Source organism: Eptesicus fuscus, chromosome 21 (assembly GCF_027574615.1).
Source record: "Eptesicus fuscus isolate TK198812 chromosome 21, DD_ASM_mEF_20220401, whole genome shotgun sequence".
In the NCBI taxonomy this organism is placed as follows: Eukaryota; Metazoa; Chordata; class Mammalia; order Chiroptera; family Vespertilionidae; genus Eptesicus; species Eptesicus fuscus.
In genome coordinates this window covers 39,941,490-39,966,628 of record NC_072493.1, presented here as the reverse complement: position 1 = coordinate 39,966,628, position 25,139 = coordinate 39,941,490, and the positions used below count along the sequence as shown (strand labels likewise).

The 25,139-nt window shown below is 62.1% G+C and overlaps 2 protein-coding genes across 2 annotated transcripts; both read left to right on the top strand.

The window, feature by feature from the left end:
• The first annotated feature begins 143 nt into the window (after positions 1-143).
• TRAPPC6A (trafficking protein particle complex subunit 6A) lies at positions 144-11,401 on the top strand. Its single transcript, XM_008158359.3, has 6 exons — positions 144-327; positions 9,196-9,263; positions 9,426-9,543; positions 10,263-10,346; positions 10,528-10,621; positions 11,094-11,401. The coding sequence occupies exons 1-6, from the start codon at positions 238-240 to the stop codon at positions 11,123-11,125; spliced, it is 486 nt and encodes a 161-aa protein (XP_008156581.1). The 5' UTR covers positions 144-237; the 3' UTR covers positions 11,126-11,401.
• A 2,854-nt stretch (positions 11,402-14,255) lies between these two features.
• NKPD1 (NTPase KAP family P-loop domain containing 1) lies at positions 14,256-21,162 on the top strand. Its single transcript, XM_008158407.3, has 4 exons — positions 14,256-14,355; positions 15,102-15,521; positions 17,347-17,478; positions 19,334-21,162. Exons 1-4 carry the CDS (start codon positions 14,256-14,258, stop codon positions 21,160-21,162), a joined length of 2,481 nt encoding a protein of 826 aa, XP_008156629.2.
• Positions 21,163-25,139: the final 3,977 nt, after the last annotated feature.

The window sequence follows — 25,139 nt, the reverse complement described above, 5'->3', positions numbered from 1 at the left end:
AACGAGTTGTGTCACTGATTCTGCCAATGGCTATGCCGGAGGACCCAGAAACGGAGAAGGCGGTCTCCCAAGTTCACGCGCGCACCGCGTGTGAGGAGGGGGAAGGCGGAGCTACCCGGGAGCGCCGTGGGAGCGTGAGTGGGCGGGCTCGCGTCCCGCAGCAGGAGGCGGAGCTAGCTCAGCCGGGCCAATGAGAGCACGAAGCGCCGGGCGGTAGGTAGCGCGCGAGGCCGACGAATGGTGGACGCGGTTCTGTTCGAGCTTCTGCACACGGAGATGGTGGCGGAGCTGTGGGCGCACGACTCCGACCTCGACCCCGGCCCCGGGGTGAGCGCAGGTCGCGGCGGGAACGTGGGAGAGAGGTCCCGGGGGGGGGGGGGGGGAGCGCGAGGGCGTGGCGGCGGCCCGGGTCGAATTCCGGCCCCGCCCCCGCCCCCCCCGCCCCGCTGGGCGACCTGGGGCGCTGGCTTCCTCCTCTGTGCTCTGGGGGAGCCCCAGCCGGGCTGGCCTGGGGGGGTGGTTACCTGTAGGATTGAGCGAGACAGCTTGGGGTGAAGCTCTGAGCTCAAATCCTGGCACTGAATAAGTGGGCAGTAATTATAATAATGACTATATTGGATGTGCTCTGAGGACTTCTGGGTTGAATCCCTGCGACACTCATTAGGTGTGAGAGTCAGTGAGTCAATGTCGTTGTGCCTCAGTTTCTTCCTTTATAAAATGGGCATCATAGCCACCTAAGTCTCAGAGTGGGACATTTATTAATTTGACAAACACGTATTGAACGTCTTCATGTTCCAGGCACTGTTTCAGTGTCCTTGCGGATCTTACATTTTTTATACATTTTTTTTTTGTTATGAAGTTTACATTTTAGTAGGGTTGTCAAACAATAAAAGTTCTATGGAGAACTAGTAAAAATTTCTATAAGGAAAGCCTAAGTAAAATCAGGGAAAGAAAAGGTATGGCGTGGTAGATTATAGAGGAGCGCATTTCTGAGGAAGAGGAGGGAGGAAGCAAGGCCCAGGGATAAATGGGGGAAAGCATGTCTGGAACAGGTGCAAAGCCCCGAGGTAGGAGCATGCTCAGCGTTTTGGAAGTTGGTCGTTATGAATTACAGGCAAGCTCAAGCTTTAAAGCTCTTAGTGCAATGTCTAAAACATAATCAGGCCCTAACCGGTTTGGCTCAGTGGATAGAGCGTGGGCCTGCAAATTCAAGGGCTCCAGGTTCAATTCCGGTCAAGGGCATGTACTTTGGTTGCAGGCACATCCCCAGTAGGGGGTGTGCAGGAGGCAGCTGATCGATGTTTCTCTCTCATCGATGTTTCTAACTCTCCTTCTCCCTTCCTCTCTGTAAAAAAATCAATAAAATATATTTTAAAAAAAACATAATCAGCCCTCAAAAGATGGGAGTTATTGCTGCAAAGTCTGTTACTAAGAAGAAAGGGTGGAGGAGAGAGTGTGTGCTTTTTTTTTTTTTTAATATTTTATTAATTTTTTACAGAGAGGAAGGGAGAGGGAGAGAGAGTTAGAAACATCGATCAGCTGCCTCCTGCACACCTCCTACTGGGGAATGTGCCCGCAACCAGGGTACATGTCCTTGACCGGAATCGAACCTGGGACCTTTCAGTCTGCAGGCCGACGCTCTATCCACTGAGCCAAACCAGTTAGGGCGAGAGTGTGTGCTTAATAAATGGGGGCTGGGCTCACTTTTTTCATTAATATTCTTATTATGATCGTCATCTTGTATATGTAAGACTTTTTTTTTAATCCTCACCTGAGGATAGTTTTTCCACTGATTTTCAGAGAGAGAGAGAAAGACAGAGAAATATTGATGTGAGAGAAACACATTGATTGGCTGCCTCCTGTACATGTGTGCCCTGACCAGGGCCTGGGGCTAAGGAGGAGACTGCAACCGAGGTATGTGCCCTTGACCAGAATTGAACCGTGGACCCTTTGGTCCACAGGCCGACACTCTATCCACTGAGCCAAACTGGCTAGGGCTATAAGATATTTTTATTGGCCTAGGTTTTCTTCCCAATTTAGAAGCGCTAAGGAGGGTGTTGGATGTTATGATGTCAACCTAGTTTCTTCAGAGTTCATTCATTCAACAAACATCAACTAAAACCTGCGGGGTCCAGGCCCTGATGTTGGCCCTGGGGATGACTCAGTGAACCACATGAAAGTCCTTGTCCTGCTGGAGCTCATGTTGCAGCGGGGGAGACAGACAGATAAGATAAGTGAGTCAAGCATATAGTACGTTGGGAAGATGCTCTGCGGAACGTAAAGCACGGGAAAAGGCGTCTGCATTGGCCTGTGTGTTGGGGACGGAGGGGCGGGGGCGTTGCACTGTCTCAGCAGCCCCATCCATCCTGACTTTGAAGCCAGAAACTCAGTGGTCCCTGCCATCTGCCGTTTCTCCATCACCCTCAGCCAACCAGGCCCTGCCCGTTCTGTTGTCTAAATGTTTCACATCTGTCCCCTCTCCTCCTTTAGTCCAGGTTCCCTCTGCTTCCTGCTTGGCCCAGCCTTCTCCTTCACCTCCCAGCTCACTTCACCTGTCATAGCTTCCCTGTGCTCGCACCCATTCATCCTTCCAGTCTTGGCCCAAATGGCCCCTCCTCAGAGAGGCCAACCCGGAGTCCCCAGAAGTCAGGTGTCCTTGTTACGTTCTCGCAGCCCCCGCCCCAGTTTTTCTGGGGCAGCCCTCCTCCTCCTCCTCCGTAAGTTTCCATGTGAATTATGTATCTCTGTGACCCTTTGCTTCACATCCGTGTCCTCCACCAGAGTATGTTGTGTGGGCTGGAACCACATCTGTGTTGCTCACCACACAGTAGGGCCTCTGCACGGGTGTGTTGAGGAACTGCCCCTGGAGTTCCAATGCCGGGGTCCCGCACAGAGCGGAGCTCAGAGGGGGGCTGGGGGGCCGGCCTCGGGGAGCTCCCGGGTGGTTCCAGGCTTGGCCAGGGGTGAGAACTCTGGCAGCGTCCCCACATCCCTGCGACCTCAGCCCGTTTTTCAGGGGCCTGTCGTGGGAAGCTGCTCTGTTTTCTCCGTCCTCTTTCACTCCTGGCCTCCCCTTTCTCTGTTCCTTCTCTCTGGTTCCTCAAGTCCCGTCCGAGCCAAATGCAGGCCTCCTGTTGCTTGGGTACTTCCGGCGTCCCCAGCACCATGCTTTATCGGCAAACTCATTAGTCAACAGAGCGGCAAACCGCGGCTCGCGAGCCACCGTTTGCCGACCACTGCTTTATCGGATTCAGTCCTCAGGACAGTCGTCCAGGTGGACGTTCTCATCCCACTCTACGGAGGAGGGCCTTTCTCAAGGACACGCGGCCATGATCAGAGGCAAAACCAGGGCTCAGGCATCTGGCTCCAGAACTTGTCCGTGGCATCTGGTCTGCCCGTTCACCAGCTACTTGAGGACAGGGATGGTGGCTCGTTCACCTGTGTCCCCACAGCACAGACACCCGATCACCATATCCTGCCTGGTTATTTGTTGCTGTTGGATGGTTTCTCCTGCCTGGTTACAGGTAGAGTGGAAGCCTGGCCAGAGGACCCAGGTCAAAGGGCCTTTGTTCTCATGGGGGGGGGGGGGGGCGGGGGGCGGGGAACTCAGGGAGGAGGAGGCTGTGGCTTCTCCACCTCAGAAGCTTTGAAGATAAGGGGCGCCCTGGGCACAGGAGCGCACTCCCGTGTACTTAGGTAACGAGCTGTCACCGACCGCTGTGAGGCTGGCAGGCGGCCAGGAACAGCCCTGCTTGCCAGGCCTTCATCCACCCAGGCCCAGGGGGTGCCCAGGCCGGCCCCTTTTCCCTGTCCCGGGCCACAGCCTGGAAAGCCAGCTAGTTGCCGGGCTCCTGGCAGAGGCCTTTAGGGAGCGAAGTGCATCTGAGATGGGGAGCCAGCTGCGGGGTCTCTGTGAGCCCCGTGGGGACTGGGGCTCTGTCCTGGGGGAACGGGAGGGGTGCTGGGCTCGGATTGTTTTAGGAACACCTCCCCGGCTACGTGAATGAGATTGGATAGAGCCGGGGCAGGAAGGGCTGCTGCAGGAGCCCAGAGCAGAGGTGAGGGCCCGCCAGGGGCAGGGGTGAGCTCTGGGAGTGTAGGGGGAGATGGCGGGATTGAGAGGGGGAGAGCCCAGGGTCACCGGGTGGGCGGTGTACTCTCCCCCTCACTCACTCTGACTCACTTGTCTCCTCCATACTCCTTTTGGGTCGTCACCGTGAAGCGGCTGAGAACTTGTCCGCTCTCCCTGTGCTTTTGTTTAGACAGGAACCCGGCTGCTCTTCCCTCGTCCTCTGCCTGGGCCTGCACCGAGTGGCCCCGCAGCCGGGGGCCGAACCTCACAAATAACGAGGGGCCTGGCAGGTGAGGACACAGGAAGCAGCCAGGACAGGAAGCAGCCAGGCACACAGCCCCCACCAACTCCCTGCTTCATTCCGATGCCCTCCTGGCTGTCCTCCAAGCCCAGCGCTCAGGGTGGGCTGGGAGGGGTTTGGTTCGCTGTCTTCTGTGTCTGCTGCTTGGAGCTCTGTGGCCCTCCTCAGGGTGAACGCTTGCATCTTCCTTCAGCTCAGCACATCTTTCTCTTCTCTCTTCTCTCTTTGATTCCTTTCTTCTTGTTCTTAACCCTCTCCGAGGATTTTTTTTAAAGAGAGTAATGGAGAGAGACAAGTATCGACATGAGAGAAACATTGATTGGTTGCCTCCCACACATGCCCCGAACAGGAATTGAACCTGCAACCTTTTGGTGTACGGGATGATGCTCCAGCCAACTGAGCCATCGGCCTGGGCTCTCTTTGGTTACCTCTTCTCCCACATTGCTCCACCCATGTCTTTTTGCCACTCGGAGGAACTTTAGACTTTCTGGATCTCTTCCACATGTCTTACAGCTTTGCTCCTATTTTTCCTGCCTCAGGTTTTTTTCTGGACAATCGGGTGGCTTTATCTGCCTCACAAATTTGTCATTTTTCAGCTCCTGTGCTAACATGTTTATTTTGGCTACCGTCTTTCTCATTTCCAAGAACTTCCCTTTGTCTGATTGTCCCTTCCGCCTAGCACCCGTGCTGTGTGGTGGCTGCATTAGTGCGACACTGATAAGGCCGAGCTGAGGGGTTCCCCTCTGTTCCTGATTATCCCATTTCCTCTCGGGGGGCTATTGTGTAAACTCCGCTGAGCAGGCGTGGGCTCCCAGACACGCACTGGCTCTGGGTGGGTTCCAGAAGATTTGGTGAATGGGCGTGTCTGCCTTGTCCTCCCTGGGAATAATGGTAAACCCCTGATCTCTGAAGAGCCTTTGCAGGGACAGGGGCAGAACAGAGTCTGGGACCGGCTGTAATGAAAGCAGGTGAACCGGTTTCTGCTTCCTTCCACCTCCACCCCCTCTTCCCCTGCCACCTGCTCATCCTCAGCCCTTCCCTCCCCACTTCCCCCCTCCCTCTCTCATTATTCCCCAGGTCCCAACAAGCCCAGGTCCTCAGTGTAGCAGATACTCAGTGGGCCCGAGGCCAACAGTAACAGCAGCCAGGGATAGAGCTGTCAGAACGCTGCTGTGCACGGGGACTGCCATCAGCCCCACTTCACTGGGGAAACTGAGGCACGGGGCCGTGAGATAGCTTGCCCAAGGTCGTGCGTTCAGTAAGCGGCGGAGCTGGGATCCAAACCCGGGCGTTGAAGCTCACTGAAGGGAAACAAACTCGCGGAAACCTTTTCGATGCCCCTCGGCCTGGTGAGGACCCTGCTGACCCTGGCTGTCCCCTCAGGGCCGCTGTCCCACCCGCTCCCTCCCCTGTCTTACTCTTCCTTCAGATCTCAGACTCAGGGCAGGCATGGCTGCCCCGGCACCGCCCCGCCCAGGGCACGGCCCGGTGCTTGTAAACGTTCCTGCATGCTCCCGCTAGGACGCCGTTCCGTTGGGGCAGGGGCTGTCTGTGTCAGCCCCCATCTGTCCTGCATCAGGACCCTTCAGGCAGCATCTGTCACCCAGGGAAACACGCGCCCTCCTCATCCTGGTCCACAGGGCCCCCCTTCCCCACCTCCCATCACTGTCCCTTGTTCATAGTGGTGTAAGCCCAGCTGATGTGGTGCAGTGGTGGTTCCTCGACCTATGAACCCGGAGGTCACGGTTCGATTCCCGGGCACATGCCTAGGTTGCAGCTCAGATCCCCAGTAGTGGGGGTGCAAGAGGCAGCTGATCAATGATTCTCTCTCATCACTGATGCTTCTATTTCTCTCTCCCTCTCCCTCTCCTTTTCTCTCTGAATGAAATATATATATACTAGAGGCCGAGTGCATGAAATTCGTGCAAGGATTGGGGGTTCCCCTCAGCCCGGCCTGCCCCTCTCGCAATCCGGGACCGCTAGCTCCTAACTGCTCACCTCCCTGCCTACCTGATCACCCCTAACCACTCGCCTGCCTGCCTGATTGCCCCTAACCGCCTCTGCCTCGGCCCTTGCTGCAGCGGTTTTGTCCGGAAAGTCGTTTGGCTGTCTGGTCTAATTAGCATATTATGCTTTTATTATTATAGATATATATACACAAACAGTGGCCTAAGCTACATTCTCCTTGCTTTTTCTTGCCTTTGCACATACCCTCAAAACCAGGCAGTCCTGGGTTCTCCCCTGTCACGCTGGGGAGTCCTCAGGGGCACATACGCGCTCGGTCAGTGTGGAGCCCAGCCCTGCCTCCTCCAGGAGCTCACTTCGAGAAGGGAGAGGCACGGGGCTGGGCAGCATTCTAGGTGCTGAGGTTCATCACCCCCCAGAACAGAGCCCCTCCGTGGGGTTTTCCTGCAGCCAGGGGCCTCATCCCCCAGCAGCTAGGGCGCCCCAAGTTGACAGGCACGGGGCCAGTGGCTGACAGTGGTGGCAGCACTTCCTGGGCCCAGCTTGGAGTGCTCAGTTTTCCAGCTCCGTGAATCCCAGAAGGACGCCTGGAAGCGTACTGTGAACACTGTCCTCCTTTTATAGACGAGGAAGCCCAGGCACAGGGCAGTTAGCCCCTGCCCAGTCCCACCGCCGGTCCGTGTTGGGGGCTGATCCTCCCTGGGCACCTGTCCCCGTCACCCCCACAGTGTCTCTCACAGGCCCCGCTTATCTCCCATTAGCCATCAGGCCCCTCCCACAGCCCGACAGGAAGCTGTCGTCACCCAGGCCCGGTTCCCACGGGTGGAGCAGAGAAGGGCCTGGGTGCCCAGGGGCCTGGTTCAGGAGAGGGCGCCTGGCTTGGAAATTCGGGTGACCTCTGCTTGGCCCTTGCCACCACACTGGGGCCAGGACGGCTGTGGTGTCCCGGCCACCCAACCATCTGGCCACCTCGGCTTGGGAGACAGATTGCTCAGGTTTGAAAGATCCAAGGCAGGGTTCCGCTCTCCCCTCCGAGCCTGTTTCCGGGTGTGAGATGGCCTCCCTTATGGCGTTGTTAAAATTAAGCGGGAGGGTTTGTACAAAGGACCTGCACACAGTATATGCGCAAACCCCGCCCCTTCACCCTGTTCAGCGTCTGTTTCTTAAGCAGCTCCCTCCCAGGTGCCAAGGCCTGTGTTGGCTGCTGAGGGTTGGCCTGGTCCCCACCCTTACAGGGCTGTGTCCCCACTCAGTGACCGTGCAGAGTGGCGGGGCGGGATCGCACCTACCCTGGGAGAGACCGTGAGAAGGCTTGCGGGAGTCCAGCAGAGGGAACAGTGAGTGGAAGTGTCGTGGGGGAGGTGGCGGGGGCATGGCTGGTCCCAGAAGGCGGTGTGAAGCCTGCTGAGGAGGCCCGGACGTCATCTCAGGCTGGATCTAAGCAGAAAAACCCATTCACCACGCAGTGGGCTCCGTGATAGCGGCGGGGGTGGGGGTGTGTGTGGGAGTGTGGGGGGTGGGGGGGTAAGGGGGTTGCGCCAGAGGGGAGGCGGCTCAGGCCTGGGCACGGCAGCCTCCTGAGGAGCCAGCTGCCGCCCCCCAGGGTTCTCACCTCAGCCCCCCACCGTAGGCTGACGTAGTATTGCTGATGCCCCAACCTGGACCTCCCTCTGAACGAAAAAGGGGCCACATACTAACCCTGAAACGCTCAGGGGAGATGGTCTGAACATACAATTTCCCAACTAAAGGGACTCACAGCTGCTGGTCACATCCGGGGCCTGGAGTCCTTGACAAAGGTTACCTTAAGTGAGCCTGTCTGTTGTCTTTTTGCATCTAAGATAACATACCTTCGAAATGTCAGAGAAATCTCCTTTTTCAGACCCTTCCGGGCGCACCCACCCACCCACCCGGGCAGAGACCACGGACCCGGCACTGTCATCTCGCTCCTGCATACCATGTGTGTGTGCTATAAATGCCCGTTGTTACTATCCTGTACCCATGAATGTACAAGAGGATGTGTCTGTTTTACTTTTCACCCAATCCCAGAGATGCCACCCCCCCTTACTTCCTCTGCCCCCTAAATCTCCACCCACGGATTGATCTCCTGTAACCCTCCTCAGGCCGCCTCCTTTGATTCTAACGTGGAAGGTAAGCCTCGGAACTGTCCTTCTCCCGAGCATTTTCTCGGTTTGTTGAGATTTTGCTTCCTGGCAATTAGCAGTTTGGCTCAAATAAACACATAAAAATTCACTACAGGTTTGGACGGTTTGTATGTCGACCACCCTCAGCTCTCTCCAGGTCACCCCAAATGAAAATGACAAACGGGCTCTCCGGCCATGCTGTTCGCCTCCCCACGCCTCGGCCTCTCCCGCTGGGAGACCCTGGCCTGCCCCCCACAACACCACTGACAGTGCTGCCTTCCCCCGGCGCTGCAGGGAGCAGCTCCCTCCGCAGGGCGTCCTCCCTGGGTTCTGGGCAGAGGTTCGGAGACTCTTGCGGCCCCTGCTGGCCGGGCCAGGCCTTGCTGCTGCTGGAGCCGTGGACAGGTCACCTTCCGCCGGGTGATCAGGGAGCTGTGCTTACAGGGCCGGGTGCTCTCAGGGAAGAGTTGACTAGCAGGGTAAAGCTGAGTGTGGGGAATACCCCCATTTTTCCTGGAGCAAGGGGGAGCTGGCCCTGTGGGGTGATGGGGTCTGCAGAGGGGCAAAGCCAGCCTGCCCTTCCGCAGGCCTGAGCCCGCCCTGGCCCGGCAGCGCTGAACTGGAGAGATGGCCGGGCCCCTTGCAGCTGCCTCACCGGGTGGCTCCCCGTTGGAGGTGGCCGAGCGCCCCTGAGCCTCTCTTCCTCGGTCTTCTAGGGACAGAAGACGAGCCTGCTGGTCCTGGAGGGGATGGGCTTCCGCGTGGGCCAAGCCCTGGGTGAGAGGTGAGAGTCGGCCCCTCCTGCGCTTCCCCCCCGCCCCCAGCGGGACCCGAGGCGGGGGGTTGCATTGCTCCCCACAGGAACCCAGCCTGGTTGCTCCCCACACACGCCCTGGGCTCCCCAACCCTGGCCCCGCCTGACTCGGTGTCTGCCGCTGCCCCCCAGGCTGCCCCGGGAGATGCTGGCCTTCAGGGAGGAGCTGGACGTCCTCAAGTTCCTGTGCAAAGACCTGTGGGGGGCCGTGTTCCAGAAGCAGATGGACAGCCTCCGCACCAATCACCAGGTGAGCGCCCGCCCAGCGCCCGGCTTCCTGGCTGCAGGCTGAGGGAAACCGCGGCTCCTGAAGGGGACCCTGCACCAGGAGGCAGGGGCCGGGCTTACCCCTGGGCAGCCCCCACCCTCCGAACTGGGCGCTGAAGCTCTTGCCCGTTTCCGTGCGCCTCCAGGATGGGGCCCCAGAGCTGGCAGGGGCCTCGTGGCGGGCAGTCTTGCCTCACGTGACACTGCCTGTCTTAACCTGGTCCGAGTTCCCCTGCGTCGTCCACCCTGCTGGCCACTTCCCAGGCCGGGACTGCAGCTTCTCACCACAACCCCGGGAAGTCACACCGCCAGAGGGGCAGGGCCAGCGCGCCCCCGGTGACCAGGCCCCCGAAGCCTGTGGGCTCTTCTGCAGCCTGAAGGATGGGCCATGACTCCCGTGTGGTTTATGTTTTCAATCTCACCCGAGGACATTTTCATTGCTCTTTAGAGAGAGGGGGAGGGAGAGAGAGAGAGAAACATCAATCAGTTGCCTCCCGCATGGGCCCCAATTGACTCGGGGCTGGGGTTTAGGTATGTGCCCCGAATTGACCTTTCGGTGCAGGGGACGACACTAACCATTGAGCAACACGGGCCAGGGCTATGTGGTTTTGAGGAGAGCATCCTGCCAGAGTCCTGGCTCCCCTCTCCCCACGGCAAATGCACAGGCACTGCCTGAGCCCCCAGCCTCTCCTCCGTCCTCAGGGCACCTACGTCCTCCAGGACAGCAGCTTCCCCCTGCTCGTCCGGATGGGCTCAGGCCTGCAGTATCTGGAGGAAGCGCCCAAGGTAAGGGGGTGCTGGGACACACCCCCAGTTCACTTCTCCTCCTTACCCATCCCCCACCCCAAGGGAGGCCTCTCCCAGGCCAAAGGGTTGACCCCACCGTGAAGCCCAGAGCCCATCCCGGCCCTGGTCCTGGGTGTTGGCCTTCCCTTCTCCCACAGTGACCTGTGCCCCCCGCCCCCAGTTCCTGGCCTTCACCTGCGGCCTCCTGCGCGGCACCCTCAGCACCCTGGGCATCAAGAGCCTGGTCACCGCCTCCGTGGCAGCCCTGCCAGCCTGTGAGTCGTGGGAGTGGGGGACCCTGCCATCCCTGAGTGTGGCAGAGGTTTCCAGAGCTCCCCTGTCCCTACTCCCGTAGGCCAGGCCACGGAGCCCAGTGTTTAGGTGGGAAATTTGAGACCCCAAGAGCTTAAGTCACATGCCAGGCACCCACCCTCTGCCCTCCCTCCCCAAGGTGTTTGTCCCTCTGTCAGGCTCCCAGGCCCATCCATGGCAGGGACCTGGGGCCCACGTGGTTAGGGCCTGGGCAATACAGGCCTCAAAAGCCGGTGCCAGGCCCTTCCCTACATGCCTGACCCTCATGCCCCAGTCACACATCGCCCTGGGATGCAGGCCAGGCGGGCGGGAGCGTCGCCCACGTTGCACAGCGAGGCCACCCACTCGGCTGGCGCAGGGCCTGAGCGGTTCGGATGCTTTCTGCCTCTCCCCTCAGATCCCTGCCTCAGGCTAAAGCCAGCCCTTCTCTTCCAGGTAAGTTCCAGGTGGTGATCCAGAGATCCTGAGCCCGGCCCGGCCCCACTGCGTCTCACAGCCGCCCCGGCCCAGGGACCCCGGGCCGCCGCTGGGGAATCCCGGACTCGGGGTGATGAGCATGGCAGGGGATCCAGCCACTTGAGGGCATCACACGTGCTCAAAAACTGGATGTCATGGGGAGGTGGGGGCACCCCGGGGCAGGGTGGTCCCAGCCGCCCTTGGGCCTGGTGTGGCGAGATCCCATCGGACACATCCCTCACTCTGCAGGTGCTCAATAAAGGTTCCTGGTGTGGAGACAAGTTCAAGTGGACGACGGGGGTCGCTCTCTGAGCTCTGGGGGGATGGGGCGTCTGTAAAGTGACTGTGTCACAGGAGGGGGGCAGAGCACCCTGTGTTGGCTCGCCGCCCCTCCTCACCTGCCTTTCTGGGGCCCGTTCTCCCCGGGCCTGAGTCCTGGAGCTTGGGCATCTGTGATGGGAGGGGGGCCCTGGCTGTGGCAACCCCACCAGCGTCCACACGTGTGGGGCTGCCCTCTGCCCAGTGGGGCCCACAGCCTGGACCTCTCCCTGGGGAGCGGGGCCAGGGGTGCCCGGAGGGCAGGTGGCTGAGGGGGAATGGATGCAAGTGGGGAGCAGGCCAGATACCCTTATTCCCCCCCCTACACACACACACACACTGTACACACTTCACATGCCTGGCAGACACGAGTCATACCCAGGACAGTGGCCCCTGCCCCGCCCCTCCCCCACTCACATCCATAACATCTGCAGCATCAGGCGCCTGGCTTACTCGGGCTCTGCCACCTGCTGCCCAGGGTGTGAGTCCCTCCACCTCAGAGCTGCCAACCACGGCCGGGTGAGCCCCAGCTGGGTTAAAACCAGGCCCCTCCGCCTGTAGAGTTCAGTACAGGCATTGGGCCGACTTGGCCTGCCCTCCCCCGGCCACACGCTGCGTGTGAGTGCTGCATTCCCCGGCCTGCCTCTGTGCCTTCGCACATGCCATTCCCTGCCCGGGCTGCCCTGCCCTCGGCCACCTCCAAACTCCAATCCCCTCGTGGGTGTCCAGTAGCCACCCGGCCTCTTGGAGCTGCCGCCCACTGCCCTTCCTGGTGGACTCCCGGTGTTTACTTATTCCCTGATCCCTCCACCCGTGGCGGCCCTGCCCTGCATAGAGCCGGGCAGATGCTCCTGCGTGAATCACAATTACTCAGCTAAACCATGTGTGCAGGCCGCCAGGAACGGGGACTGGCCCAGCCCTGCCTCTAAGAAGCTCAGGGGCCCACCCTGGAGGTTCCCACACACACTCGCCCCCTATCGGGACCGAGTCCAGAATCGGAGCAGGACGGAGAATGCCCTCCCTGGAGCAGCAACTTGAAGGCCTGGGGGAGGAGAGACAGCCAGGCACAGGTGTCCTCTATCCTGAACCCCCGTCCTGGGTACTGTTTGTGGTTGCTTCCCCCGGCCCATCAGATCACCCATCTCCCCGGGCAGCCACTGTTGGGTGGTGTAGGGAGCAGACCCTGCGGAGCAGAGGGGCACCCCTGGTATCAGGCCCCTCTGGTCCGGCCCCGGCCCCGGCCTCACCTCTGGAAGGATGTCTTAAAGGAACCTCACCTATCAGGAGGCAGATCCTGAACACAAACCACTGATCCCGCTTTCAAGGTTCCGCCCTGTCTCTGAGACCCCACAAGGGACCACAGAGAGCATCACACCCCTCTCTGGGGCGCGACGAGGAAGGACGGGGCTCGTGTATGACAAGCATGTCCGCCATGGGAGGCCCCTGGTAAGCCTCGCAGCGTGTGTTGTCATTATATGAGAGGCATTTAGAGCAGCCTGGTAAATGGGTCAGTCAGTCCCCGGCACGTTAGCTGCTGTCACTGCTGCATCCCACGCTCTGCTCCGTGGACGCCCTGACAACCACGAGGAGTGGGCACGGACACCGGCCCGCTCAGCAATGAGGAAGCCCAGGCTCAGAGAGGTGAAGTCACCAGCCCAAGGTCACACAGCTGGGCCCTGGAGGAACTGGCATCTGAGCCCGGGATTGCGTCCCGGCTCGGCTTGGACTCAGTCCCTGCCCCAGCCTCCTCCCCTCCCACAGCAGAGCTGCCTGGGGCCTGGCCACCACAGACCCTCTGTCAGGTCCCATCGAGACAGCACCGCGGCCCGGCATCTCCATCCTTGACCTCAGGTACTGCGCAGGGGCAGGCCCCCCAGTCCTGGAGAGCAGAGGGCGCCTGGCAAGCTGGGGAAAAGGGGAGGGGACTGGGCGGGCAAACCGGTCAGTCAGGCAGCTCAGCTCCTGGCACCCGGCACCCGGGCCTCTCACCAGTTGGGCCTGCGCTGGCGGCGGGGGAGCTGGGGCCTCAAGACCGAGGCAGCAATCAGGTACGGGGACCCCAGGCTGGGGGGTAGTGGGCAGGGGCCACATGCCTGGCCCCCAACCCTCACTGAGCCCCAACTCTCACCACTCCGATTTCTTACCACTTCACCTGTCCTCCCCCCTCTCCCCCCAACAACATCCCTCCCTCCCTCCTGTTTTTGGTGCCTCACATTTTAAACCCAGGGCACCCCTCTCACCCTGAGTTTGCTGAGCCTCTCTCCAAATGGAACCCCCTACTTTCATCTGCTCTCCCAGAATTCCCCTCCCTCCAGCTGCCCATTCAGTCTCCAAATGGACCCAGCCCTGAGATTCAGCCACTGGGTGCTCCCTGCCCCCAGCCCTCAGTGCACTGGGCTCACCCGTGCCCTTCAGACAGCGCATCCCCCAACGCCTAGTTCCCCTGATTTTGCTCAGCCACCCACCAGCTCCGCTTCCCCAGCCCACATCTGCTCAGCACCCCATCGTCCTGGCCTCTTGAAACCTCCCATGGACTCCCCAACACCCAATCCCTGGACCCCTGAAGATCTCACCCACCCCACATTAGCCCCAAGTCCCCCTCAACCCCCCCGCACCTCCCTCCCGTATCTGGCCATCCCTCCCCTGGGCCTGACCTCTCACTTTTACTCTGAAGAGCACCCCGCCCCCCTGGACCTGGGAACCAACATCTGGGCTGGGGTCTCCCGTCCCAGGTCCCAGGCGGCTCTCCTGGAGGTGGGCTCCCGCTGCTGGTGCCACGGGGGCCGGGCCCCCAGGCCGTCCTCCGCGAGCAGCCCGGCCGCCATGCACCAGCACTATACTGTCCACTTTGCCAAGGGCACCCTGCCCCCCCCGAACCCCACCGACAGCGACTTCTTGGACCCAGAGTTGGGGCACCAAAAAGGTAGGGGTACAGTTTGGGGAGTCCTGGCAGGGAGGCCTGTGAGTGGGGGGCTGCCGAGTGGATGGTGGGGCAGAAGCTCAGGCCCCAGAAGGGAAGTCACCAGAACTCCTCGGATATGGGGCCACGGGGGGCGGGGTGGGGGGGGCGGGGGGAACCACAGACTCAGGGGCCAAAGCTGGGAGCCGGGGCTGGGGATGTCAGCAGAGGAGCCCCACCTGGCCTGCCCCTTCCCCAGGTGGGAACAGCTCCAGGCTGTGGGGACGCCCTCACCTGGGGAGCAGCCCGCCGACTGAGTGTACGAACGAGGTGGGGCCAGAGTCCCGGCGGCCCCTTCCCTCCAGCCTAGGTTGGAGCCTGGATGTAGGCCAACCCCCTGCACCCCCATTCCGCCCTGTCCCCTCTCCACGGCCACCTCCCATCACTCTGGCCTCCTCTGGACCAACCAGGCCCGTTCCCCATGGATTCCTCTGTCACCCCACTGGGGGGGACCCCCAGGGACCAAGCACTTTGGGGTGGCAGGGACTCTGGGGTCAGCCCCTCTCCAGCCCCTCGGCCAGTTAAAGCCCAGGCCCTGCCCCACTCCCCCCTCACGGTGGGCACAGAGCCCCCCCCTCCTCCTGTCTCTCTGACCTCTGGGCCCTAGCTGAGGGTCAGCCCCAGCCTCCGTCTAAAACCCGACCTGGCTCCTGCCAGTGGCCCAGGAGTCAGGGACCCAGGCCCAGTCACCCCCACTTCCTTCCTTCCAGGATGCTGTCAGCAGTGGTGCCACGACCCAGCGGCCCCTCCGGCCCACAGGCCCTGTCAGCTGTCCCCCCAGGTGCGGTGGCAGCTCGCCTACCGCAGCCACCAGGGGGGCGTCGGGGGCTATTGCTGGGGCCCCCAGCCCCCTGTCCTGCAGCAGCAGCGGCGGCCCCCGCCCGCACCTCCCAGCCCCCTGCGGCAGCGTCTCTGCCCGGTTCCCGGTGCCCAGAAGGGATCACCTACCACCACCACGGCCCCCCTGGGACCGGCCTGCGCCCCCCAGCTGCCCCCGGCACCCGCCATGGCCAGCAGCGGCCCAGCCCTGCCCTCCGCAGCCAGCATCCTCCCGGAGCCCCGCAGGCCCTCTGACGCCGGGCCCCTGCCGCCCCCCGCAGCCTGCGGCCCCTTCACCTCCTACAGCTCCGGTGCTCACCCCGACGCCCCGGGCTCTGTCCCTGCCGCTCGCTTCCCGCCTGGGCCTGGAGCCTCATCCCTCCCTCCGGTCCCGTCTGAGAGGGTGCTTGTCCCTGACGCTGGGCCTCGGGCGGCCACTCTGCTTCATCTGTTGGGGTCAAGGCTTCCGGGCAGGGCCTGTCCCTGGTGCCTCCACCCCGGGCTGGCCAGGGGCCTGGGCTGACTCCCTTGCTGACTCCCTTGCTCTGCTTTCTGTCTCCCTGGTCCTCCCTCCGCTGGCCCAACAGGCCACAGAGGGCGTGTGGCCGGGTGGTGAGCACCAGGTGCAGGGAGGTGGGCAATGAGCAGCCGCAGCAAGAGGTAGGGAGTGGCCTGGGGGATGGAGAGAGCAGTGCAGCGATGGGAGGGTTCCATTCATTCATTCGCTGACCAGGTACTAAACGCCTGCAGCGGGTGTGAGGCTCTGCTCTGGGGGCAAAGGGAGCAGGGCAGACAGACCGACGCCCTCACATTCTATGGGGCGGGGGGGGGGGGGCGGGGGTGGGTGCAGGAAACGAGAAATAGGAAAGTTTAAAGGCCCAGCACCACACGGAGAAGAACACAGCGGGGAGAGGAGACGGAGCATCGGGCTTTTCGGTTAAACAGTGTCATCTGAGCAAAGACGGCCGTTCTCCTGAGTAAAGGGCAGCAGGATCCGCAAAGGCCGGCTCTGGGACAGCGAGGAGGCCAGTGTGGCTGCAGCCCGGGGGGAGAGGGCCGATGGGTGGATGGGCGGGAGCTGACTCAGGATCTAACAGGGGAGTGGACTGTGGGAGGCCAGGGCGGACGCAGGAGTCCAGGCCAGAGGTGCTGGGGGCCTAACCTGGGAGACAGGTGGGGACACGAAGCTGGTTTCCAACTCTGGTGAGAAAACAGAGCAACAGCTGAGCAGGGCCTGGGGCTCCAGGTCAGGAACAGCCTTATCACGGGAGCCTCTGGGCCACGGCGCCCGGTTCCCACACAGACCGGCAGAGGATGAATGGGGGGAGGCCTCTCTGAAAGGCTGGCCCTGCGACGCCCTCCACCCCGTGACGGAGCCCTGCCTCTCTGGCGCCCCAACTCCAGGGGCTCTCATAGGGTGTCAGGACTTAACCCCAAGTGCGCCCTAAACGGCCATTCCAGACCACGGCACTGGCTGAGGGCCTGTCCCTGGCCAGACCCTTTGGTCCCCAGGCCCCCAGTGTCTCTGCCACCCAGAGGCACCACTGCTCGGGTCACCCAGAGAGAGGTGACGGGGCCAGGACCAGAAGGCAGGTCTGCCCGGGCTCGGGGCAGGATGAGTGACTGTGGGCAGGGGTCACGGACAGGGAGAGAGGTCAGGGCCAGGGGTGGACAGGAAGCTGAGGAGCCTGTGGCCACAGGGACCCGGTCCGCACTGAAGCCAGGCTGGCAGAGCGGGCGGACTGGGCACGCGGAGCATGGCGAGCGGTGTCCTAAGCGTCCAAAGGCCTGGAGTCCCAAGAAAAGACCCTGGGACTTTCCCAGGGGAACCAGGGACCGGGGGCCTAGGTCTCCGGCTGGGGCCAGGGGGGCCAGCCTCCCGGCCTTGGCTGATGAATTTGGGGTCAGCTCATCCTGGCGGCCCAGAGGGGCACACTGGCCCTGGGGAAGGGGCTGCCTTCGGCCACAGAAACCTGCACCTGGGGTTTCAGCTGAGTCTTCTCTGGGACGGGGATGCTGGTGCAGGGAGGGGCTGAGGGCGGTGCTCTGGAGGGGGCGGGGGAGGAGGAGGGGTGCCGGCCAGCCTCATTGACTCAGTTTCTCCACCTCTGCCCCCTCCCCGACCCTGGTGCCCAGATATCCTGACAGAGGACGATGTCTACTGCAGCTGCCTGGCCAAGACCCTCTGCCACGTGCCCGTGCCCGTGACCGTGGGCTTCTACGCCCCCTTTGGCTGCCGCCTGCACCTGATGCTGGACAAGATCACGGGTGAGGATCTGTGTGTGCTGGGGTGAGGGGACGGGAAGTGGGGCCGCTGGTCCCTGCCCAGCCCCAGGCTTCCCCACGACCCACTCGCCCCTGAGGCCAGCCTGCCCCAGTCCAGTGGCCATAACTTACTTTAACCAGGTTCCTACCCAGGCTCTCAGCCTCTGCCCCCATCCCTCCCCCACCCTTACCCCCATCCCTCCCCCATCCCTCCCCCCACCCTTGTCCCCATCCCTGACCCCTATCACTCCCCCCACCCTTACCCCCATCCCTCCCCCATCCCTCCCCCACCCTTACCCCCATCCCTGTCCCTTATCCCTCCCCCATCCCTGACCCCTATCACTCCCCCCACCTCTGCCCTCATCCCTCCCCCATCCCTGACCCCTATCACTCCCCCCACCTCTGCCCCCATCCCTCTCCCACCCTTACCCCCATCCCTGACCCCTATCACTCCCCCCACCTCTGCCATCCCTCCCCCATCCCTTCCCCCCATCCCTGTCCCTTATCCCTAACCCCCATCCCTGACCCCTATCACTCCCTCCACCTCTGCCATCCCTCCCCATCCCTTACCCCCATCCCTGTCCCTTATCCCTCCCCCATTCCTGACCCCTATCACTCCCCCCACCTCTGCCATCCCTCCCCCATCCCTTCCCCCCATCCCTGTCCCTTATCCCTCCCCCATCCCTGACCCCTATCACTCCCCCCACCTCTGCCATCCCTCCCCCATCCCTGTCCCCTTCCCTCCCCCCCCATCCCTGCTCCAGTCTCCTCTCTGACCTCCTGGCCTCCAGTCTCAGCCCCCTCCCCTGCCAAAGCCACTCCAAGGAACTTTCTAAAATACAAATCTATCCATGGGGTTCCCCTGCTCAGACACCTTCTGTGGATCCCGAACACCCTAGGGAGAAAGCCCAAGTTCCTCACTGAGGCTGTAGGACCCTCCTCTTCTCCTCACTCAGCTCAGGCTCGGGGCCTGGAGCCCACAGGAGCCCTAACAGATAGGGGTCAGCTGCAGACATGAGCTGAACCCTGGCCAGGATCTGCAGCAGCTTGGACCTGGTTCAAGCCCCGCGGGAGCTCAGCCCCCAGCCCCAGGGGAGTGCCAGGCCTGGGGAGCCCCTAATAAACGCCCACGTCTGCCCCGCGCTGTCCTGGGAGGAGAAAAGGTTCGTCTACAGGGAGAAAGGACATGGCGTTGGAGCACCTACTCCGTGCTAGGTGGCTCCGACACATTCCCACTCATTCGTTCACAACCGCACAGCAGGCAGATGCCCCAGCCTCTCATGACCCGTCCTTCAAACGTTCCCCCAGCACTTCCTTGGTGACCAAGACAACCAGGGCCCTGCCCTTCAAGGGCTCACAGTCCAGACACACCTGTCCCCAGTGACAACTCAAAGCGGGTGAGACGACTGGGAGGGACGGGGGGCGGGGGGGAGCCAGGGGGCGTCTAATTCAGTCTGGGAGTCAGGAGGGCTTCCTGGAGGAGGAGACAGCTGAGCTGAGAGCTGAAGAGCAGGAAAACCAGATCAAGGCTGTGTACCCTTGGTGCCCAACAATTCTCTTCACCAGAACCTCGTATCCATTCTTTCACTCCTTAAAGCCTTCCCTGCACTCTCCCTTCCTCTTCATCTGGGGGCTCTCCTCGTGTCCATCCCTGACCCTCCTGGGCCTCGCCCTCAGACCTTTCCCGGTCCCAGCCGGCTCCAAGTCTTCCCTTCCGCATTTTCTGCGTCCGCCCAGGCTTTTCCCGCCCGGCCCATTCCAATGCCCAGGCCCCGCCCCTGCCCGAGGCCCGGCCCAGGTGAGCCCGGCCCAGGCCCGAGCTCCGCCCCCGCCGACCCGGCGCCCTCCGTCCCCGCAGCGCTGATGGAGCAGGAGGCGAGGCAGCTGGAGGCCGAGTTCCTGCAGCGCGTGCAGTGGCGGCCGCGGTCCGCGAGCGGCTGGGGCTTGCCGCGGCTGCTGTGGTACCTGGTGTTCCTGCAGCCGCTCATCACCGAGGTGCACCTGCGGCGCAAGAACGTCAAGTTCCTCTTCATCCGCTTCAGCGCCTGGCAGTACGAGGGCTCCGACAAGCTGTGGGCCGGCCTGGTGACCACGCTGTGCGAGGGCATCCGCCACCACTACGGCCCGCTGCCCTTCAGCGTGTACTCGGTGCTGGGCAACAAGCCGGCCACCACGCAGGGCTTCGGCCAGCGCGAATGGCACTGCCGGCGCCGCGTGTGCCTGGCGCTGGTGGCCCTGCTGGCGGCGCTGGGCCTGGGCGTGGCCCTGCTCTACCTGTCCCTGGGCTCCCACGCGCTGAGCCACAGTGGCGCGCACAGCAGCGCGATGCGCGTGTTCGGCGGCGCGGCCACCACGCTCTCGGGCTCGGGCCTGCTCATGGCCGTGTACTCGGTGGGCAAGCACCTGTTCGTGAGCCAGCGCAAGAAGATCGAGCGGCTCGTGTCGCAGGAGAAGTTCGGCAGCCAGCTGGGCTTCATGTGCGAGGTGAAGAAGGAGGTGGAGCTGCTCACCGACTTCCTGTGCTTCCTGGAGATCTACCAGCGGTGCCGGCTGCGCATCGTGCTCGAGGTCACGGGGTTGGACACGTGCTACTCGGACCACGTGGTGGGCGTGCTCAACGCCATCAACACGCTGCTGTCGGACAGCCACGCGCCCTTCATCTTCATCCTGGTGGTGGACCCCAGCATTCTGGCCGCGTGCCTCGAAAGCGCTGGCTCCATGAAGGGCACGGCCGACAACGGCTACCTCTTCCTCAATCGCACCGTCACGCTGCCCTTCTCCGTGCCCATCATGGGCCACCGCACGAAGCTGCAGTTCCTGCACGACGTCGTGCAGAGCCGCGACGACCTGCTGTACCGGGAGATGACGCGCCAGCTGCGGCCGCTGAGCCCGGGCGGCGACGAGGGCGCGCAGCTGCTGGCCGTGGAGATGCAGGCGGGGGCCGAGCGCACGCAGAGCCTCATCGACGCGGAGGCGGCGCGCCGCATCCAGGAGGCGCTCTTCTGCCTGCACGACGAGCGCGACTGCCTCTACGAGTACGTGCCCGACAACCTGGTGTTCATGCGGCGCATCGTCAACACCGTGCCCATCACCTTGCGCCTGCTGCAGCAGCAGCAGCAGCGGGACTTCGTGGGCCCCACGCCGCGCCAGGCCGTGGCCTGGGTCGTGCTCGCCAACCAGTGGCCCTGCCGCCTCAGCTGGGCGCTGCAGTGCCTGGAGGACCGGCAGCAGGTCGGGGGCGCGCCCGAGGCCCGCGCGCGCCTCTGGGACGTGTTCTGCGACAACAGCCGGGAGCTGCACTCCCTGACCAAGGAGCTGCATAACGTGCTGGACCTGGACGGCGACCCCGAGCTCTTCCAGCGCTTCCTGAGCGCCGACTTCCCCTTCACCGTGGCCGAGGCGCAGAACCTGCTGCGCTGCACCGTCAACCTGGACCATTCCATCCGCCGCCGCATGGGCCTTCTCCGGGCGGTCAGAGCGCTCAAGCCGCCCAGCCCGCCCAAGTCCCCAGCCGGCGACGCCCCCCACGCTGCTAACGGAGCCAACCACAGCCCTTCGGCGGCCGGCACCGCCAACAGAGCCAGCCACGACCCCCGGGCGGCCCGCGCTGTCACCAGAGCCAACCAGGCCGGCGAGGACCCCCACCCCCGCATGACGCAAAGGAATAAGCCCAGACCCGTGGCTTGAGTGTCCTGCGCTTCGGGGAGTCCAGCCTTCATTCCGGGGCGGTGCCTTGAATGAAGGACTCCGGGGCAGCAAGGGCAACAGTGCCCCCTCTGCCCAGACACGTGTAGGGACCCAGCGTCAGTGTTGGGAACGAGGCCCGTGGTGGCCACATTCCCCACGTGAATGCGAGCCAGTGAGAGCAGCTGACAATAGTGCCAGTATCCCAAAGCGCGGGAGGACCGCTGAAGACTCAGAGTTCAAGTGCAATAAATGAAGGCGCGAAAGCCCTTGATTGGTCTTTAGGGCCTGGTCTCCCTCACTCAGCAAGAACTAGGGACCAGGCCTGCCCTGTTCTGCCAAGCCCATTTCCCCCCAGGGCGTCAGCAGCGTCAGCCGCATGGCTGGCATCCCTAGGGCAGGAGGGGCTGTGGGGGTGGTGGGCGAGGCCCAGGCAGGGAGAGGAAGGACGGATGTGCCTCGTTGACTCAGGGGATAGAGAACACCCAGGCCTCGGGGATCCAGGGCCTAGTCCCCATACCCAGCCTGCACCTCTGTAGGCAGGGCAGCAGCTGGCATTTCCGAGGGCAGTGTCTGAGGTGACCTCAGGGGGCTACTCAACTTGCAGTGTGGCTCCGCCCCCAGCATGACTTCATTGGGTATCGCTGGCAGCTCAGCCAGCTGGGTGCGCAGCACTGCCTCCCCGGACAAGTAACCGTCCAGAGAGGCTGCCGTAGGGTCATTTCAGGGCCCCTGAGGAGCCCCTGGATGAGGTCAGGGAAGATGAGCAAAGCTGGGGCCTGTGTGGGACTTAGAGTCGGAGCCGGAGCCGGAGCCGGGTCGAGAGGAGGGTTATCCTAGGGCTGGACTCTGCCCGTCCGGCACACCTTCCCCTCCTGCCAGTGGGAGAGACCTAGGATGGGGCGTCACCCCCAGGGCAGTTTCCTGTTCCTCATTGGTCACATAGCCACACGCTCAGGCCTGTGGTGTGCCCCGCCCAGTCCAGGGTGGGGAGGACGGACCAACAGGTGTGACTTCTAAGCCAGGGCCCTGAGCAGACAGTGCCAGAAGGAGCTAGAACTTTCAAAGCACCCACCCTCACGCCACGTGGCCTGGTGCAGGTACTGACGTCATCCCTTATCTCCAAGGCAGTGCCCCTGGCAATGACTGTGCTAAAGCGGACGTTGGGCTGAGCCAGCCTGTGCCCTCACAGGCGATGCCGGGACTGAGGTGCGGTTTTTCAGTCCTGGCCTGGATCACCCGGACCCGCTGCGAGAGGTTTTCCAACAGCAGGGAGAGCCAGCCCAGAACGAAGCCCCGTGGAGAGAAACACGGGGCCTGTGACACCGTTAGGTCAGAGTCGCTGTGACTTGACACTGAGCAGAGCCACTCTATGTCCCTTCCCTTTCTTAAGAAAATTTTTGTAAAAATTGATTTTAGAGAGAGGAAGGGAAAGGGAGAGGAAACATCAATGAGAGAAACATCGATCGGGTACCTTCTACCCGAGCCAGCAACCTGGGCATGTGCCTTGACCCGGAATTGAATTGGTGACCTCTCAGTGCCTGGGACGAAGCCCAACCGAACCACACCGGCCAGGGCATACGTCCCCCTTCCATCTCCCTTAAGCCAATCTGATTGGGCTTCTATTTCTTACCGCCTAGGGTCCCGGCAGAAAACAGATTGGTGACTGGCTTAAAAAAAAAAAAAAAAGATTGGGCTCAGGAATGGGGCGCTGCAGGAGGCAGGACTGGCCTTGGCTGGCGGTTGGGAGTGGGAGTGGGGACCTCCAGCCCCGGGAAGAAGCTGCGGACCTGCTGTGTGGTTCCGAGCAGTGGCCAAACTGGTACCCGTCTATCTTAGACGCTGACCATGTGCCTGCCAAAGCTAGGGTTTTGGGAGACTATAAAAAACTAAACTAAACCGAAATAGGACGGCTGGGGTGCCTGAGACGGCTCTGTCGACCAGGGTCTCGCTCCCCTTTAGTGTGGAGCTTTTGCTGCAGCTTGCACCCAGGTGAGGCCGGGGGGCTAGTTCTCACAGACCACCAGGGCGTGGAAGTGATGTGTCCTTCCCTGCTGTGGCAACAAGAGGCCGCACGTTTGCCTGCATTCCTCCTCCCCCTCCCCACCTTCCTGTTGGATGCAGGAACCCTGAGGCCCAGCGGGTAGCAGAGCCACAGGACAGAGGGGGCCTGGGTCCACACATGGCTTTGTGAAGAGCTGCCTCCATCCTGAACGCCCAGGTGTGTGAAAACAAACGCCTGGGTTAGGGCACCGATACCTTTAAGACTGGATGGTGTCTAGCCAAGCATGAGACGCCTGTGTCTTCACGGGCGATGGCGATGCTGGGGTGGCTGAAGGTAAAGGGGACCCACCCGTGACCCAGGACTCCCAAAAGCTGGGAAGTCAGGAGCCCCGAGGAGTAGGTCTGCTGGTCTCCTGGGGCGTGTCACCAAGTCCCACAAACTGGGTGGCTCAGAACAGCAGAAGCTCATTCTCTCACAGTTGAGGCCTGAAGTGCGACATCAAGGGGCCAGCAGGCCAGAGCAGGGAACCCTTCCGGCTTCGAGCCCTTTGTGGGCGACCTGGCTGTGGCCGCCATCCCTCCAGTCCTCCATCTTCACACCCTCTTCCTGCCGGGGACATCTGTGTCCCGATTTCCCCTTTTGATGAGAACCCCAGGCATTTTGGATCAGGGCCTTACCTATGACCTCATTTCCAATTGATTGCCTCTGTGAAGACCCGTCTCCAAAGGTCCCATTCTGAGCTCCTAAGGGTTAGGACTTCACACGTTTTTGTGTGGAGGGATGTTGGGACACATTTCAACCCTGGATGGTTGGTGAGACCGAATTCCTCACTCTAAGCTAAATTTAGTGGAAGTAAAGAGCAGGGACAAGGCTGTGGGGCGCCCCTCAAAGGCATCACCTGAGAGACAGGTAAGCAGAGACCCCCTTCCCCCCACTCGAGCCCAGCCTGTTGGTCACCAGCCTGGGAGTGGAGACAGAGGTCACAAAGGGGACAGGCTGCTGAGGGCTGAAAGCTCCCGTGGGAGTTGATTCCTGAGCAACAGCTAGAACTGACCACAGGTCACCTGCGTTTGCCGGGGGTGGGGGTGAGGAGCTGCACTGACAGACCCAACCTGGCAAGGACCGTGGCTCCTCAGCCTCTAGAGGCAAACCGCACACGCCCGTCTCACCAAGGGGACCGAAGCCAGGACAGCCTGGAGGGCTCGTCCCACCCCCTCCGCACACCCAGCACAGGGGGCCCAGCTGGAGGCCGATGCTGCCCACAGCTCAGAACCAGGGCCCGTGCAGGTCTATCTCCCCAGCTGCCCGGGGTGAGTGGGGCGGGTGTAGGGGCTGGTGGCTGATGTACATGGCGCACACACGGCTGCCAATGACAGTGGCCACTGGGGACAGAGTCCTGGCCTGTGCAGGAGCTGAGTGGCACCAGGGCTCCCAGCCGGTGACACTGGGTTCTTGTGGTCTTCCCACCGCCTCTACCCACCCCGCGTCGGTGTCCCAGGCGGGGAGAAAAGGGGCAGGTGCAAAGGTCTCCCCTTGAGTGCTTCTCGCGTTTTCTGAAGGTGGAGCTCAGATTTCCCGGGAACGCCTCCCAGCCCCGGGCGCACCTCACCATGTCCTGGCCGCGGGGAGCAGGCTGCCCAGGGGGCTCCAGGGCGCTGACTCGTGGCCTGTGCACACTGCCCCCCCCCCCGACCCCCACCCCGCTCCGTGAACGTCCAGGGCCAGCGCAGACAGGCTCGTGTCTGCTTCTCCTTGAGCCCTAGGTGACTGGGGGCACATCACCCTGACCCCTGGACCTAAAGCTGGAGAATATTTGGGGTTTTTCCCTCTGAAGAGAGGCAAGCACAAAGTGGACTGGCCGTGAGAGCCGTTAGACAGAGAGTGTGGACACCCGGACAGGGCGGGCAGCCCGGTTTCCTGGGGGACCGCGGCCCCATAGCCCAGCAGGTGCTCCGGAACCAGAGCTGTCTGGCCC

Bases quoted from the DNA above. Each gene is read 5' to 3' on its own strand.
- NKPD1 (XM_008158407.3), top strand. From the start codon at position 14,256: ATGCACCAGCACTATACTGTCCACTTTGCCAAGGGCACCCTGCCCCCC. The intron at 14,356-15,101 runs GTAGGGGTACAG...CCTTCCTTCCAG, and splicing joins AGAGTTGGGGCACCAAAAAG to GATGCTGTCAGCAGTGGTGC. The intron at 15,522-17,346 runs GTGCTCACCCCG...CCTGGTGCCCAG, and splicing joins CTTCACCTCCTACAGCTCCG to ATATCCTGACAGAGGACGAT.
- TRAPPC6A (XM_008158359.3), top strand. From the start codon at position 238: ATGGTGGACGCGGTTCTGTTCGAGCTTCTGCACACGGAGATGGTGGCG. The intron at 10,347-10,527 runs GTAAGGGGGTGC...CCCCGCCCCCAG, and splicing joins ATCTGGAGGAAGCGCCCAAG to TTCCTGGCCTTCACCTGCGG. The intron at 10,622-11,093 runs GTGAGTCGTGGG...CTTCTCTTCCAG, and splicing joins CGTGGCAGCCCTGCCAGCCT to GTAAGTTCCAGGTGGTGATC.